At 39.0% G+C, this 18,210-nt stretch overlaps 1 protein-coding gene across 1 annotated transcript in view; it reads right to left on the reverse strand.

The window, feature by feature from the left end:
* The window catches only part of col14a1a (collagen, type XIV, alpha 1a), a gene marked incomplete at its 5' end in the record, with an annotated part of 100,845 nt that overhangs the window by 71,239 nt on the left and 11,396 nt on the right, over positions 1-18,210 (reverse strand). Inside the window, 6 exons of the mRNA XM_023409302.1 lie at positions 2,580-2,654; positions 5,077-5,223; positions 8,772-8,888; positions 13,230-13,379; positions 15,307-15,429; positions 16,560-16,692. Of these exons, the coding sequence (XP_023265070.1) occupies positions 2,580-2,654; positions 5,077-5,223; positions 8,772-8,888; positions 13,230-13,379; positions 15,307-15,429; positions 16,560-16,692 (745 nt within the window). The remainder of the gene's footprint in view (positions 1-2,579; positions 2,655-5,076; positions 5,224-8,771; positions 8,889-13,229; positions 13,380-15,306; positions 15,430-16,559; positions 16,693-18,210) is intronic.

The following is an 18,210-nucleotide window of genomic DNA, read 5'->3' on the forward strand; positions in this document are numbered from 1 at the left end:
TCTTAATGACTCCCAGTAGCCTTATCTTTGCCGCTGTAAAGTTGTTTTGTGGTTTTAACAAGTGTTCAAACTCCAAGTCTGCACTAAATTTCAAACCCTGTTAATGACCATGTCAGCCTCCATAAATTCCCAGGAAAAAACCTGAACTGTCTCTCAAGGGTTTATGAGGAAAAATGGTTGTAATTCTAAATATAACAAAATACAGCAGAGTAATTTGGTTGCTTGAACACTAACAACTATCTCTGCTTTTATACTGTATGTCTTTTTCTCAATTCTTGCTTGTCTTTCTCTCCATTTGTCTCTTTCTGCCTTTTCCCCTCTGCTTTCTGTCTGCAGCTCTATCTCTGTCTGTTTTTCTCATCCTGGCCATCAATTTGTTTCATTCTCTTTCTCTTGTCCTTTTTTTTTTCTTTTTCTTTCTCCTCTCATCTTTCTCCCTTTTATAGACCATCACACACCTTCCTTTCTCTTTCCTCTATCTTTGCAGTTCTGTCCTGAGTAAAAGTTGCCTATGATTATGGATGGAAGCATCAGTCTGACAAAAGGTCAGACACTGGGATAGAAATGCTTACAGACGGGCTCAGCAGGTGTGTCGGTTCATGTCTGAGGAGTTTGTCCTGCAGGTCAGCCTTTAACCTGAGCCCATCAGACAGGAACAGATGAGGAGGACTGTCTGGGTAGGAGGAGGAGGCTCTGACTCTGAACTTGTACCCCTTTGTTTCTAATCTTTCTGAGCTTGTCAAATGATGAAAAATCCTCTCCCGTGAGAATATTTTACCTGTCCTCTCTCATGAGTCATTTGCTGGTGCACCTTCAATTGCAGTTAGTCAAGGTTTAAAGGAGCTATATGTAAGTTTTCTCTGCTGCCAAATGTGGTTTCTTGTCAGGGTCGGGCAGTAATGGTGGTGATAACGGTCGCTTGCCAAGAGCTTCAGCCATCGTTGCGTTTACAAGTTAGGAGGTTAGAATACGCTCTCTGGGCAGCGCTACTTCTTCATCCACTCATGCTGAACTGACAGCAGATTGGACGCTACAGTGACTCACTATTGTAAAGTAGGATTACGAAACTGGATGGGCCGGGGCTAGCTGGTTAGCATGCTAACTTCAGTAGAAGAAAAGAAGTGATAGAAATAGAGGCAACTACAGGAGTCGGCTTTTGGCGAGTAAAGGGATGAAGTTTGATGCTGGACTCGCAACGTTTCCTCTCAACTGGTAAGTACAGGCTATGTAGTAATAGTGAAATAGCACCTTTTAAGTACAGTAAGTGTAATCCATAGGTATTTGGTCATTTGTTTATGTAGTTTGTGAATGATTTAAAAAAAATCTTTAAAAAAGTTTTACAGGTAGTGTTGCTTCCTGGAAAGACAATTACAAACAGCACATTCTGTAGTTATGATGGTCAAGTCTTGTAACTGTCAATCATAGGTGTATGTTTTAGCCAGTGTGTCCTGTTTGTAGATGGTTGGACTGTACTCTGGTGTTTTGGGGCTAAACTGAGACTAAAGCTGAAGCTGGATGGGAGTGGTCAGGTTAGCTCTCTAAGCCTGAGGTAATAAGCTAATGAACCAGGATTAGAGTAGCATTTCTTTATTTTGGCATCAGCTACAGTCCACAGTAGCCTGAGTATGCTCCACACAATAAAGTCGTTGTGGGAATCCAGTAAACGTCTCACTGACTTCCTGTGAGACACTTGAATGTTTTTTGATTTTTCCTTTTTGCTTACCTTTAAGTTAGAGTCCATAATTTTATTATAGTGCCCCCAAATCCGCAAATTTCCTTCCAGGTCACCGCTGATGTTTTGAAATTAAACATGGTTCACAATTGTGTAAAGAGCCTTGAGTGGCATGACATAGCTGCTCTATTAAAAGTAAATTGTTAGATTATTTATTATTCTTTTTCTGTTTCAAAATTATGGCAAAGCAACATTGCATGTGCTGTTAAGTGTGGTGTTGATGATTGTTTTATACTAAAGAGCAAAACTACTGCTCTGTATACTTTGGTTACAGTTTCCTTTGCATCAATGTCTCAATGACATTTTAGTCGCCCCCAATTCTAATTCAAATCATTTGATAGCAAGTATCTTCCGCTACAGACTCTGATGCAATTCTACACTGCATTTAATGAATCAAAGTTAATAAATGCAATGCACTTTAGGAACATTATAATGTATATTACAAGATAAACTGACTACACAATAATCATAGCTGTCTATTACAAATATACAGTAAAAGCAACGGAATCGCTGCCAAATAAACCACTCAAAAATGTTACCTTACTGGTCATGATGAAAGAAGATGTCTCCTCCTCATAAAGCAATGAAACTGCAATTATTGCAGATATCTGTTGCTACAACTTGGGCATAATTTCTAATTATGACTTATACAACAACTGGTGTATATATTGTACAAGTTTGCCAGCACATTTTAAAATAATCATAACTAAAGATACATTTCAAGACTGATTAACTATAGTGCCACAGTTATCAGAAAAAAGTAATCAGGGTAATGTGATGTTAACTACAATACTAGAAAGGGAAAACATATGAATGAGTGTGTGTTTGTGTTTCGCATCTTGCTCACCTTCCTTAGCGGGCGGGATGGTAGGGGGGGGCTCTGTGGTGGGTGGTTCAGTCGGGGCTTGAGTGGGTGCTGGCACTGGACAGACACACACACACACAAGGAAACAAGACAGGGTCATCAATCATGATGGTAGTGACAAGTGCCACCATCATTGGGTTTATCTGCTGACCCCACACACACACACACACACATGCACGCACGTATGCACGCACGCACGCACACACCCAAAGTCAATAAACTGACAACATGAGAGACAGCAGTAGGCTGTTTCTTTTAAGCTGAAAGTTTCCTCATCCTTTTCCTTCCTCCAGCAGCTGAGCTGGGGACCTTCACAGTGAAAAGATTTGTAGTCCAATATGTGCTTACAACCTATAGGTACATAAGCAATCTTGTGTTTGGTTCTGTATATCTCCATCACCAAGTTACAGCAGTCAAACTACTTTCTTTCTATATATCTCTCTCCTATTCCTCCTATGAGCTGGACACAGCAAAAGTACTATTTTCATCAGTCTGGTATCTGTCTGACCAGAGGCTGTTTTTCAGAGTCAAAAACAGCCCCAGGTTAAGGTATGCCTCAGTGCCAAGCCAATTACTTTGCAGAAAGCAGTGGGTTCTGTCAAACCAGAGTAAAGTGAGTAAATCATCTTGAAAACATCGGCAACTGCCCAGTGAAGGGGCGCGTACTTCATGAAAGTAGACCAAATTGTCTCAAATGTTTCTTCAGCTACCATGGTAAGATAATATGTACATAATGTGCTTGATTCAATCATGAACTTTGTTCTTGAGCTTGTGTGCTTGGCGGTAAATTTTGGCAGTGGCGGACTGCGGATTTTATGGTTAGGCCATCAATGATGATGTTTCTGTTTGTGTGAGTAAAAAACATTTACCATTACAGCGTTTAACCACCTGCTTTTCAAGCACTTTAAAATGAGAAGGACAGGGGCAACACATAGTTTAAGCAATGTATCTGTTGCTAGCTGTTCTCTCCCCTCACTGTCTGTCCTGAGAGAAGGAAGGATCAGAAAAATGGGAGGACGCAGATAGATTATTAACAGCAAACTAATGAATAGGTTATTATTTCTTCATTTTGAGAATAGTTGGGCTTTCAGAGAAGGCTAAGCAGGCCCTGACGGTCCAGTACTGCACTGTGGAAAATGTCATTGAACAATAAACATTGGGGACTTTCTGAGGTTTAGGAGCGGGTCATGTTGCCATTGATGTCATTCTCTTTGTCTGCTGTTTCCTTATCTTTACTATCTCTCTTCACACTGTGCCCTCTCTGTGTTCTCGCATTTTTAAAAAGTCACAGACACATGACATCAGTGTGTCAGTGGACAATGTTTCACAGTGAGTACATTTACAAGTATCTCCATTTTATTCTACTTACTTCCACTCCACTACATTTATAAAGGGAAATATTGTAATTTTTACTATGCTATATATATGTGACAGAAATGTAACATAACATAAACTAACCAGCAGAGATTTTAAGATAGTTAAATGATCTCCATCTCCACCAGGTACAACATTTAAACTGCCTACATGTTAATGCATTTAATAATGACTCTAAAATATAAGACTTTCATAATAATTTAGCACTGTAAAAGGGGCCATTCTGCTCAATGAGCAATTTTACTTTTTTTCTTAATCACAATTTCCTGATAACACTTAAATGCAGGATTACGATACTTGTACTTGTACTAGCACTGTAATCCTGCATTTCCCTGTTTATATGGTGGTTTTACTATTTTCATTCAAGTAAATAAACTTAATACTTCCACCTGTAGTGTCTGTGGACCTGCAACATTTGCTGAAATTGTCTCCTGTGGAATTTAATCCACAGTTGTCTTCTCAAAATCTGTGGATCAACAATATTAGTCTGGGAACCTGTGTGTGTGTGTATGTGTGTGTATATGTGTGTGTGTATGTGTGTGTGTGTGTATCCGAGGTCATATCCATCTATCTATCTGTAACCCTGGTTGTGAGCTGAGCCCTCCTGGTCCCTGGAGCTGTGTGCTTCACCTCAGCTCATCAGCTGACCAATGAACTGCAACAGCAGAATCTATCTTCACTGAGAGAGAGACACGTGAGGGAGAGAGAGAGAGAGAGAGAGAGAGAGAGACTGAAGTTGAAGGTAAAAGAGAAAGTTGTAGAGGTGAGACAGATGTGTGGTAGAAGGTGGCTACTGTGGGGACAGATGGACATATGGAGAAAGACATAAAGAGCAACTGGAAGGATTAATTAGAGAAAATGAGGTAAGCGGAGAAAACTGAAAAAGAAGGAAGAAAAGACTGAGGGAGTGAAAGTGACAAGAAATTGGTATAAAAAAGGATAAAAGGGGTGAATGTGAGTCAGCCTCCACAAAAATGCTGATGAAAATTTTAAATAAATGGGAGGAAACTCAAACTCAACGGTTTCTGTCCTGAATGCAAAGATGAACATTACAACATAATCATGAATATATTTATACATAATATATAAAACATTTGCAACATACACGTCATGTCAGTGATGGAGACCGAAGGTCCCTCCATTTCTTGCATCTGCGTATGGACACTGATCTCGTATTGGCTGCTGGGAGTGAGGTCATAGAAGCACTGTCGGGAAGCACCACCTCCCAGGCTCACTTCCTGTCTTTGACTATCTGCAAGTAATCAACAAACAAAACAGAAAATGACTTCAAGTTCACATCAACAGTCATAAAATCCTAATAAGCAAATCACTCTAAAGGATCTGTTTCAAATTAACTATTCACAGAGCACACATCTACATCGCCAGCCATGTTCTGCATCATATTCCCGCCTGTGCAGTATAATCATATACACTGCACAGACATGTTCAGATCTGGAGATTCAAACTAGATTTGAAAATCTTGCTTCCAAGTGCAGATGAATGCACTGTATCTGCAACATGTAAAAATACCTTGATATGATTAATAACAGAAAAACTAATATTAACACTTTCTTTTAGAGTAAGAGAAGTTAGGAGTAAATTTTGGAAATTTAACTGTGGTTAAGTCAGAATCGACCGCCAGAGTTTCACCAAACTGATTATGAGCCATCAAACTCATCCGGTATTTCGATTTATCACACTTAACTTAAAACAAAATGAGGAGGCAGACTGTAGCTTGTGCAACTTTACTAATTTATTGCACCTCAAAGTTGGGTAACTAGAAAACTCTGAAGTTAAAAGACTGCAGGAAAACATCATTATATCCACTGAAAAATGAAATGAATCCTATCATTGATTTCTTTCCTCTTCCCTTGTCAATTTACTTTGGATTGCAGACTGCAAACACTTTCAATTTAGCGTTAGTTTTGAGAAGCTGTAGAGGGACAGCATCACAGAGAAAAAAACACATGAATGAGAATTTATGTTGGCAGCCAAAAAGGAACAAACAGGAAACGGGGAGCGCACATACAGACACACTCTAATAGCTGTCATTTGTCAGTTTCATTAGTCTAATTCTATTTCCTAATGTGTCTCTCATCTTGGAGAGTGACAAATTAGCCCCTCCTCCACAGAGGAAACAGCCATAGATAATAAAGTTTAGGGAAACAGCTGTCACTGAGAGGCTGCACTTTTCCATCTGAGAAGGTGTTTAAGCAGCTGGTTGGCTCTGCGTGGATTAAACCAAATCTCTGAACTCCAGCTAGAATATCCAACTACTGCTCAGGCAGGAGGGAGAGACGGAGATAAACAGAGACACGTGAGATGGAAGGAGGATGGAGGAGAGAAATCCTCCTCCTTCTTCTTGCTGTCTTTTTCCTGTCAGTAAAAAGCACTAAATGCACTTACTGTTCATTTTTTCCTTCAACTGGAAGTAGTTTTTTTTTATTTTATTAATGTCTACAAATTCACAAACACTTGAATTCCCCATTTATTAATCCACAACCATCTGTAGGAATCCTGTTGGGAAAATCTGTTTTGAAACAGAGCTACAGGCCTTTCTCACAGAGGACATTTTGACTTAGCTAATAACTGCAGCTAATAATGTTAATAAAGACATTAATGCATTCAGTTTAGGTGTGGCATCTGCTCTGATATGGGTAATGACTGCTGTCTCCCTGACAGAACAAAGTGGGACAGGGGCACAGATATCAATTTCTGGTGTATAGTTTTATATTCAGAACAGCAGTTATTCCTCCACTTATTTTTCAGTTTTATTCACTAATATTTTTTCACATGTACTACAAATCTACATATGTGGATTGAAACCTTTTCTTAACTGTACAGCTTAAAAAAGCAGTAGTGCTTTAGCTATAAAACTAGGAGTGGGCCTTCATTTGGTTTTTGTAACAGCAGTTTATACCTTTATACTTTGAGGACAGATTACTTTCCTTGATGCTGGTGAGGCCAGCAGCATATGATACACACATCTGTGCCCTGCCTGTCACAAGGTATTCAAATTTTTCTTATGAGTGCATTGTATGACACTGACTTTTCCCAGGAGCTGTGTGTGACATTATCCCCCACTGCCCCAACACACAGTAGTCCCACTGAACTAAATGAGGAAGGAAACATCATTTGCCAAAGAGCTACAAGTGTGAAAGCCCCCTTACTGTCACATACTCATGCATCTTTTCCTCTCAGGTGCTTTTGGGTTAAGGGGAAAAAATCATCCCCAGTGCATCTGATTCTGCTTCCTATGTGAACTTTTGAACTTTCTAAAAAATAAACTCATGGACATATAAATAATCAAAAGAATAAGCAGAAATGTTCGAGATAACCAAGAATCTACATGGGATGTTTTAAAGCTGCCTGTTTAATGCAGAAAATTCCAGAAAATTCCCATCACTATTTCAACAGTTTTTTTTCACTGCAGATTTTATATGAACCTGTGCTGCACAACCAACAGCACACTGAGGACAAATAAAAGTAAAACTTGAACTTGAAGTTGTTCACTGTGAGTGGACCTGCTCCAAAATACCCTCTTGTTGACAGGACATATTGGACAAAGGTTTTATTAAGGTTTTTATATTCTAGAAACTCGATTCAAGGTAAAGTAAAGAGAAAATAAAGGAACAAATATAACAATGGTGAAAAGATTCATTCATTTTTCTGATTGACTGGATTAAAATAGATCTGGTAGATATATTTGCTAATTTCTTTCTTTTGTTATTAAAGATCTCCTTTCTTTGCTCCTTCTTTTCTTCATCTGTCTCCTTTGAAACATTTAATAACTGAGTAATCTGCACAATAAACAGCTTCTAAAGGTCACACTCTGTATCTTTACTCATTTTATTTCTGACACGATGACATATTCTGAAAGCGGTTTCCTCCCATGTCGTTTACTGGGGAGAGATTGAGTACATATCATATCTCCCTTCCTTTCTGCAGACCAAGAGATTTATGAAAATCCTTTACAATGTAAAACCTCTGCCATGACAGAAATACAGAACATTTATTTCCTCAGAGACTCGTACCAATATGAATTCAGATGACTTTGAGAGGTACAGTAGTGTCCAACAGTCTGAGACCACTTTCCATTCATCTGGGAAAGTGGTCTCAGACATTTGGACCCTACTATATGTAACCAACACACATGTAGCCGTCACACACACACACACACACACAACACAGCAGTCCTGAGCTGACTTGACTTCGTGTTACTAATAAACTGTGGAGACATTTTCATGAGGACAGACTATAAATCTATAAGGAAACATATTCAGAGTTTGGAGTGGACTCCAGCCTCCTCACCAAATATCACAACCCTAGTAAAATGTTTGATTTACTGACTGAATTGCAGTCCAGTCACTTGGCTGGCAAAAGCCCTCTTCCAAAAACAAGGTGGAAAGGTGAAACACGTTGGGACACAGAAATGTTGATGAGAACAACCAACTGTACGTTTCTGCACGTGCTCTCGGACTACCACTTGTTCCCAAAAACTATGCATGAATTAAGCTTTTGTCTGGAAATACTGTTTTTTTTTTTTTTCTAAAACTGCGGTTAACAGGTGTGAACCAGACCGCCTTTCAGCAAATTGATAAAGTATCACTTAATTTAAATTCAGACCAGATAAGTCAATCACGTTAACGCATGGCGTGAGCTTCCTGTCTGGTATCACATTCTCACGCTGAGAGCAAAACTAATGGAAGCAGTAAGCACAAGAAATTAACACTTTTTTTTTTTTCACCACCTTTAACACAAACACTGCCACACACTCTCGTTAACAGCGAATGTACTTACTGAGTGTAGACTGTATGGACACTCTGTATAACGTGGCGTGTAGAAGAGGCTGCCACTGGACACACATGCTGTTGGAACGCACCTGGTAGGTTGACAAGCCAGAGACGCCGAGGAACACTGGAGAGAGAGAGAGAGAGAGAGAGAGAGAGAAAGGAAAATGACAGAAAGATTAATTTAGCATAGATTTCTTAAAACCTAAGGAGAAAATTGTGTGTTCACGTAAGACTCGCTGATGCTCAACGGACAATCGCACAACAAACAGCTAATCTGTTCATTACAGATCGCCGTACACACAAGATATCTCTCAGGGAATTACATGATTTACTAAATCTATCAAACGGCACATGAACACTGTGCAACAATCAACAAGGGGGCGTAATTCACAGTATGTCCACGTTCAACCAGATGAAAACATGAAACAGAACACTTGAGTTAAAATGTGTAACACTGGTCACTTTTGTTAATTATCCCTCTGAATGGCTGGCAGTAATAGAAAGTTATAATTGATGTTATAAGTGATGTTAAACAATGTTGAGAAAAGGGTTTCTGACAAACTGTTGCACCTTTTCTAACCATAAACTTGACCTTTTTCCTTTCTGTCTGTGTCACTTGTCCAGTAGGCACCCTCCACCATCCAGCTCCTCCACCCATCAAAATAACTAAAGACTCCAACTGGGAGAGACTCAGACACTCACAGCACAGAGCACTCTGGATCATGTGGGCTTCAAAGTCTGCACCAAACTACTCTATATTCATTAAGGCTAATTTGCATCTTATTGATGGTGCTCCAAAGTCTCCCTTAGCTGAACTGGGAATAATTTTGCAAAGATATGTCATTAATTGAACTACTCTGAGAAAAATGTGGACAAGTTTGTTATTTGGAGAGTCAAATAGTTTAACATACATATTGTATAATGATGAATGATGTGTTCAAGGTCAGCAGTCAGCATTAGGGTTGGAACTGTGCTAAACTTTGGGTTAGACCTGCACTGGCTGTATTATACATCAAATGCACAAGTGGCATTTTGTTGAACATGTCTGTGCTGATGGCAGAAAAATAAACAGTTTAGCATCCGCATAAAGAATAAATGGTAGAAATGTATCTATATTGACAGTTCCAATAACAACATTCAGCTCAAACAAATCATTAAGTCACAAAACAAAACTGGTCAGGCTTGACGTTTAACTGTCATGTGAGGAAACAATGAGGCATGATGCAGCAAAATGCAAAACACCATGAGCAATTTAAATAGCTGAAGCTTGTTTGGGAGTGAGATTTCAGTGTACCACAGGCAGGAAAACCTCCAAGGAGCCACTCTCTCTCTCTTCTGGTTTCCTCACACTCTCTTTGTCTCTCTCTCTCTCTCTCCTCCTCTCTCTCTTGTTCTGTCCCCCTTGTTAACAGAATTTGCTGATGGTATAAAATAAACTTGGCTATTGCACCAGTAAATGGATATTCTATGCTGGGACCATATGGCAGGTACCTTATTTGTAAATACTACTGAATAATGCATATGACAACATCATTCCTTTCAATAACATGCAAAGATGCACACAAACTCGCTCACGTACACACAGACAGGCGACATGCGACACACGTACAACACAAAAACACATCAACATGGATATATGCAATCATGTATATTATATATATATAGATTTACATGTGAGTTCACATTATACACTTGTGTTAGTCTACTCCAAATAAAACCAATCTGCCATGTTTGTACAGATTTAAAACAGGTTCATGACTAAACATGAAGCTAAGCGTTTGAACTCGACTGCCAGTTAGCCTAACTGAGAGTCAGTTAGTTAGTTACTTAGTTAGTTAGTATTGGTTTTAGGATAACTTTGACTTTATTTCTGTAATCGGGGATGTCAGAATTACATCTGACTCCACTTTTGTCTGCGGAAACAATCTGCACACGTCTAAGAAAACACCTCAACTCATTGTGGTGACACGGATTTCACTGCAAGGCTTAAGTGGAAGTGTACATAGCCCAGTTTAAACATAGAAGATAGACATGAAAACCAGGACAAAGAAAGATGGAAGAATTAGAGAAAGGGAATGTAAAAGGTTAAAAAAAGAAAGTATATTAATAAGAGGAAACTGAGCATTTTTTATTGGTAATTGCCCATTTAACATCTAAAGGTCAGAGTGAAAGGAGTGTAACGGATATAGACTATGGTGGACCATATGGAGATGCTGCAATCAGTCAGAAATTACCTCTGTGCGTGTGAGTGTGTGCTCAAGTTGCCAGGCTTGGTGCCAAACATTTGCACCCATCTGCCTTCACAAGCTCCACACACTCAGTTTCCACAAGACTATTTCTTCATTCTCCTTCTGCTTGAGTCACGTCATGTAATCCTTTCACAGCGGGAGCTCAAGTCTCATACTTTTAGTCTTCAAAAAAACATGTTATTTTCATTTTTGTGTGAATCCTACAAAATATCTTGAGACTGTCTTGACTGAGCACCCTTCACTGCTGCTGTTGAACCCAAATTTTTATTGTAACCCTGAAACACTACCACCTAAATACAAACCACATAAAACTTCATTTGGGGGAAACAGTTTCATTTCATTCGATGGTCCTCAAGGTAACAATAATTACCTTTCTATGCTACATGCTAGTATGTGTAATTTATTGATCCAAACATGCCAGTTGGCTCTCACAGTAAGGTTGCAATGAATGCAGTGTACCCTGGGAAATATGTTACTGTATCTCCCTTATTAGAATGAGAAATGACCGAACACATCTCCTTAGTAAATCAGAGTTTCTCCACTGTAGAGCACAAATATGGACAATGAATTTAACTACACCCTATGTAGTACGGGGAAATATGACACATCTGAAAATTTATCAGTGCACTGTGAATTCTTTGCATCTGAATACATGTTCATCTGACTATTTAGTGATGTCATTTCATTCATTCCTGGCCAACACTGTAGAAAACAAACTGCGATGTGGCATACAATACAATACGCACAAATAGAAAGTGTTGAATAAATATGGATATGAGAAACCTACATCTAGATAAAGTTATTATATATGTCACTATAAATTAATTTTTTGCTGTATGCACAGTTATAAATGGGGCTTGTGAACTCACAGCCCTTATTAAATTTGGTAGGGTGGACAGTAGAGGTACGATCATCCAGTGCTACACTAGGCCAGTGTTAAGTTTAAATATGGATGGCTGATAAATGTACATGTCATTGTTGCATACTTTATCTCGTTATGAAAGTATCTTTGTTCTATGACAGTCAGGAAGGCACATGGGAATTGTCACTCATCCTGCAGGGGGATGATGAACAGATGAAGGATGCTACATCACTGCAGCAAAATGTAATGAAAAATCTGTGTATCAAAAGCATTCCTCTTTAATTGCTGATTATGTATAACTCCAGGAATGAGACTAAACTGAATCTTTTTCAACATCTTTCTTCAAAGTTAAGGGAAATTGCTTTTCAGAAAGGAAAAGTGAGCTGTGTACAAAAACATGCATGAGAAATTTACGAGATATTAAAATTAGAGTATATTTGTTTTCATCCCACTGGATGTGTCACTATTTGGTGAGTCCCTCATGACCAATCAGACAGTAAACATAAAAGACAACAGTAGATTTTAAAGTAAGGGATGATGCAGCAGTTTTCTGAAAACCGCACACATACAAACAGGAAGTCATTAAGCCAAAAAGACAACAAAAATGTTTGGTGATAGATAGTGACATAGTACTATTATGAGAGCCTGCCAGAGTAGGTTTAAAGAAAGAAACAGATGCATACACTCATACTGTATACCTGCTCTACAAAGACTATGTCAATCTCTCTCCCTCTAACTTCCTCTCTCTCACTCCATTTGTTTTAGATGAGACAAGAGTTAAAGCCTGCATCAGGTTTTACTGCACCTACTCATACCAAATTTATATGCATATAGGACTATTCTCACCGCCTGACTGGGAAATATTTATAGCCTTCTGTCTATCTGTCTGTTTGCTAAAGTCTCAATGGAAATTAGAGTGTATGGTATCAGCAGGCAGTTAATATGCATGTTGTACCTTTCCCACTTTCCTAAAACTAGTTTGCTTTTCTGCTGCTGCTGCTGCTGCTGCATCTGTCTCTTCCTTCTAATAATCACACTCCTTTGTGACAAATTCAGACTATGACTATAATTAAGGTGGTGGTGATGCCCCTCATTATGCTCATTTTGGAATGACAAATTTTGATATCTGGTATGACCTCTCAAAAGTAAATTCAATTTAAAATTACATTTAGGATCTCAGTTTTATAAAACTATTTATTGTTAAACTTTTGTCTGAGCAAAACTTCCATTTACAGTCATGTCCATAAACAATACGTATTTTCCTACAACGTCAACAGTGCCAAACAAGATAGGACAACACGAAGTAGTACCTACTCTTCCAAAAAGGGTGATTGTGTGCGATAGGGATGCTTACTTGTTTTAGCATTCACGAGTTGTGGTTCACTTTGTCCTGTAGGGTAGGAAGCTGTCACTTGAACACTGTATTCTGTCCCACTCAGAAGATTCAGAAGGAGCATGGAGTTCACATCTTCACCCACAGTTGTCTCCAAAACTGGTCCTGGAACTGAGAAAGACACAAACATATATGCATAGATAAGCACAGACAGAAAGGACAGAGGGAATCAAAGAATGAGAGAAGTCTCCGAAATTTAAGGAAGCAATTTACAAACCAAATAAACATTGATTTGAGACTATGTAAAAGTATTTTAATCCCATTTAGAATTGGAACTTGCTGGGTTAGGGTTATCAAACCTGAGTCAGCAACTGAATTTCATTTTTTGAAATGTATTTATCATACTTAAAATACCAGCACTAACTAACTGTGTTGTAATACAAGAACAACGCTCTTTCCACCGATCATCAGCTGGTGGAGACGCTGCCTGTCTGGGCCATGCAGCTCGCCTCAGTCTTTGAACACGATACCTTGAACAACTGTCAGCTACAATACAGGTTGTTGACAGAACCAAACTTGATTATTAATTAACACTGATCACTATGAAAGAAAAGTCATAATCCACATCTTTCAATAAAACAGATGTAACACTGAAGCTCATTACTTGTCTGGTCTGTTAATAGGTTGCTAGGTTACAAGTAGAAAAGTAACCAAAGCTGACTGATGCTTACAGATATGTGATAGGTGTACTATATTGGGAGATACTGGCAACTTACCATCTCCCACACATACACAAACCTGTATAAACACATGCATGCACAAGCTCAACAACAAAGATACTCAGGAATATGTATTCACACATGCACAAGTGTGCACACACACATTCTCCTCTAGGCCAATGTAATAAAACAAAGATATAATAATAAAAACCTTCATTAATGCAGATTTTCCAAGCAACTGCTACAAAGCGCTTTACAAAATAATAACAATCCTGCATGAATATAATAATGGTATGAATTAAAAAAGCAACAAAAGCAATACAAAGGGGAAAAAAACATAAATAAAGGAAGAGCTGCATTATCTTTACAACACACCATCCGCTGGAGCACTATTAAATAGGACACAGACTGTGTGTAAATTTGTGTGTGTGTCTTTGTGTATGCATGTGTTAGGGGATTTTTGCATTTGTTATATGAGGTGGATTTATTCTTACATTATGTATGTGCGTGTGTGTGCGCGCGTGGGTGTGTGTGTATTGGCATTTGCTCTCACAAGCACTTCTAGCCTCTACGCCTCTAAGTTTCTCACAGTGAAAACAGCAGCCTGCTGAAATTTATTTCCCTTCAACTTAATTCCTAAAATCAGATTACTACAGCCTGTCCGCTTGAAGCTGGATCCTCAGAGACACAGTAATTGTGTTTAAATGACTTAAAACAGACATGGAAACTATAAAGACTGGAGCCTTGACTTGGAAGGATGAAACAATTAGCACGGAGAAAGCAGCAGAACAGTGAAAATGGTCTTTTGTTGATGCTTCAAGACAATAAATAAATGAGGAAGGGTAATGTACTATTTCAGCTCAGGATCGCTGACGTTTCCCTTAACACTTTAATCTTCTTGTTAAAAAGAAAAATGAAGTCGTCACTTTCAGGAACGTCAAAACACCCTGAGAGTTAATATGTCCTTCTTGCAGGTTTGTCAGAGGTGGGTCCCCTGTAGCAAGTGGATTACTATGTTTAGATGAGCCTGTGTTTCAGTGCAAAGCACTCACAGAACTGACAAAACAATACTCTTGTGCTTGACAATTAACAGTTTTCTAACAGTGCTTATGCATGAAGGTGTGCTTTTGTGGAAAGGAAACACAGAATTTAATTACCGCTCTCTGTCACTTTTTGTGTTTCAATTTAACAAAAACCATTACAAAAAAAAGACTGGGGAAAATCTCCACAATCTCTGCATTTTACATGTCAATCTCAAGGGGCCTATTTTGGGATTACTGCTTTATTAAACAAATAATATTTGGATTAGCATTAGTTTTTGCCCTCTTAGTGTGTGTGTGTGTGTGTGTGTGTGTGTGTGTCTGTGTGTGTGTGTGTACCATAAATGGGCTGGTAGACGATCCTGTAACCCTCTGTTGGAGACTGAGGTGGATCCCAGGTGACCCTGAACCGGCTGTACCACTCCTCTGACACGCGGAGATTTCCAGGAGACAAGAGGGGCGCTGCCACAGCACAAGACAAAATCTGAATATACGCAAGCTTCTCAGAGCCAGACTTAAATTTAGATAAAAAAAATAAAATGAGCATGGCAACACACTGAAATCTTTGACAGCTGGGGAAATAAATCAAATCCTCTACTGTTAAGGACAAGTATAGTCATTTGTTCGGACTGTATATGATTCAGGGCTGGGTATCACTCAAAATTTTTCAACACTAGCCCTGAGTTTGGGGAATGCCTGTCAGTTTCTTATATTAACTACTACAGACACATTTTGGCCGCTACCAAAAAGTCCTGAGATTTAATATCCAGCTGTAATATGATTTATGACTTTTGTTCCTTATTGCTGGTGACAGCACAAGAAAGCCTGGGCACAGCACTGCATATAGTCTGTTGATATATGAGTTTCAACAAACTGTGAATTATAAATTATTGTAGCCCCGCAAAGTTGTAGTTTTTTTTTTTGTTTGATTGTTTGTTTTTCAACCAGTGCCAGGCGTGGTTGAATTTGAGTTATCATAAAGTTGTAAATTCCTGCGGAGCCTGATTTAGGTGTGAAGACAGTGTTCCTCTCTAAAAAATATAAAATCATATCTCGCTGTACATGAAGTGTGTCTTGGCTCTGATTTATTGCCTTGCTGCTTTCCAAGCTGAGAGGGGGGTTTTATTTGTAATATGGTGAGCTATAGCACCCTCATCTAAAGAGATGACATATTTTGTCTGACATTTCAGTTCTCTGTACGATGAGGAGACAATCACTGCTGTTCATTAGGGGTAATCAAGAGAATCAATTAGAGCTGATATAATTTAATCGTCTCATTAATGAAAAGAGCTGCTGTAATTGTGAACGGCCTTCATTAAGACAATTAAGAACGCATCACTATTTGTCATCACTTTAATTTGCATTCTCCTTCAGGAACATAAACGAACATGAAATTAATGTAATGCAAATGACCGGTCTGCTCGCTGAAATAAGATTCATTTTCATTAGCTTTCAGTTTTATCAGATGTGTTCTTCTAAACTGGGAGCTGTATCTCTGTGTGATAAAAATTGAGAAACTGAGAGCTGACCAAGAATGGTTAATAATTCAGAGGATTGTGTGTGTGTGTCTGTGTGTGTGTTGTAAGGCCTACATGTGGCTCCCAGGGCAGAGACACTGATGCCGTCCTGTCCGTCCTTGTACACTGGCGTGACTGTCACTTTGTACTGGGTGTCTGATAGTAAAGGCTGAAGCACAGCTCTCCTCTGACCACCTGGAACTAACACCTACACACACACACACACACACACACACACACACACACACACACACACACACACACACACACACACACCAGGATAAATGCACCATATAGCAGACTACATGCAGAATCTGTTGCTTTTCTCTGCTGGTTTGCAGCAACATTTGGAGGAAAGGATTGAGGCCAGATTTAATTTGGTAAAACAGTACATATATCTTTAGGGATATGAACCACAACTGTTCAAGAATTCTGCTCACTTCAGTATAGTCAATAAAGTCACTTGAGGTCAGCAGTGAGACAGAAAAGAGCTGAGAAAAACCGATTACTGCTGAGTTTTCATTTATAAATGTTGCAGTTCGTTCTTTCTATGCATCTTTGTATAAGTTCTGAAATTGTTTTTTTATCAGAATGAGGTTCTTTCTCATCAAAAGGTTTTAAACAAACACAAATATCAAACTTAGTGTATTGAATTTTAGAAAAAAGACAGCTAACAACCCAGATGTTGCTATTTTATAATATAATTAAATATAAATGGATGTTAACTAATTCTCCGCTTGACACGTCAGTCTTCACCTTGGAAAAAGTGGCTGACAAAACAATCTCTACTCAAGGTCCGCTTGCTTGGTTGTCCCGGAGCTTTCAACTTCATCACAAGGTTCTTTATCAGCAGATGATTTATGCCCATGTTGAAAGCTGCAGCAAGTAAGTGGAGATTGTCTTGTCAACCAGTTGGTGATATTTATAATTAAAAAACTGTCAAAAATAAAACTCAGCTTTCTGTCGCTCCTTCTTTAATCAACTGTCTTGTTTGTAAATCAAAACATTATTTGATATTTACATCAGAAAGCCTTCAAACATTCATCTGTGTGTTCCTAACAAAGTGTCTACTTTCCAAAACACGACTTTCACACAAACAGCACAGAGATGAACTTCTCTTTGTTGTGCTAACAGCACTGATCCTCAGCCAAATGTTAGTCTACGTGTGTGCGTGAGAGAGAGAGCGAGACAAAGAGAGAGAGAGCGAGAGAGAGAGAGATAGAGATAGAGAGAGAGAGAGAGAGAGAGAGAGGTGTTTTAAGGTAAGGCCAATGCATCAGGAGGAGCTGTCCACTCTGACTGAGGTGCTGAAACTCCTTTCAGTGTCAAAGCAGGAAGGTGCCCACACCCTCAAACACTTTTAAACACATAAACACAAACTTAGGAAACACAGATTTGTCCGTGTCGTCTCTTTTGCCCTTTTATCAATCCGTCACACACATCCACATCAAAACACATTCAAACTTTCAGAAAGAGGTACGACGTGAAACAACTCTTATCTATCAGCTAGAGGACAGATTTAAGCCTTTCTCTCCATTTTGTTTAGCGATTGTTTCTCTTTCTACCACTCGTTGTTTCTTTTGCTCTTTTCTCAGCTGTCCTCCATCTCTGCTCCCAGTGAGGTAAATGGCTACTGAAAAGATAATGGAATGTCTTCTGGCTTGGCCTGGCCTCTCCATCTTCTACCGCTCTGACACCACATTGGGAAATTAAAACGGGGGCGGGG

Source organism: Seriola lalandi, unplaced genomic scaffold (genome assembly GCF_002814215.2).
Source record: "Seriola lalandi dorsalis isolate HSWRI2012SDOR001 ecotype SW California unplaced genomic scaffold, Sedor1 jcf7180002054387, whole genome shotgun sequence".
In the NCBI taxonomy this organism is placed as follows: domain Eukaryota; kingdom Metazoa; phylum Chordata; class Actinopteri; order Carangiformes; family Carangidae; genus Seriola; species Seriola lalandi.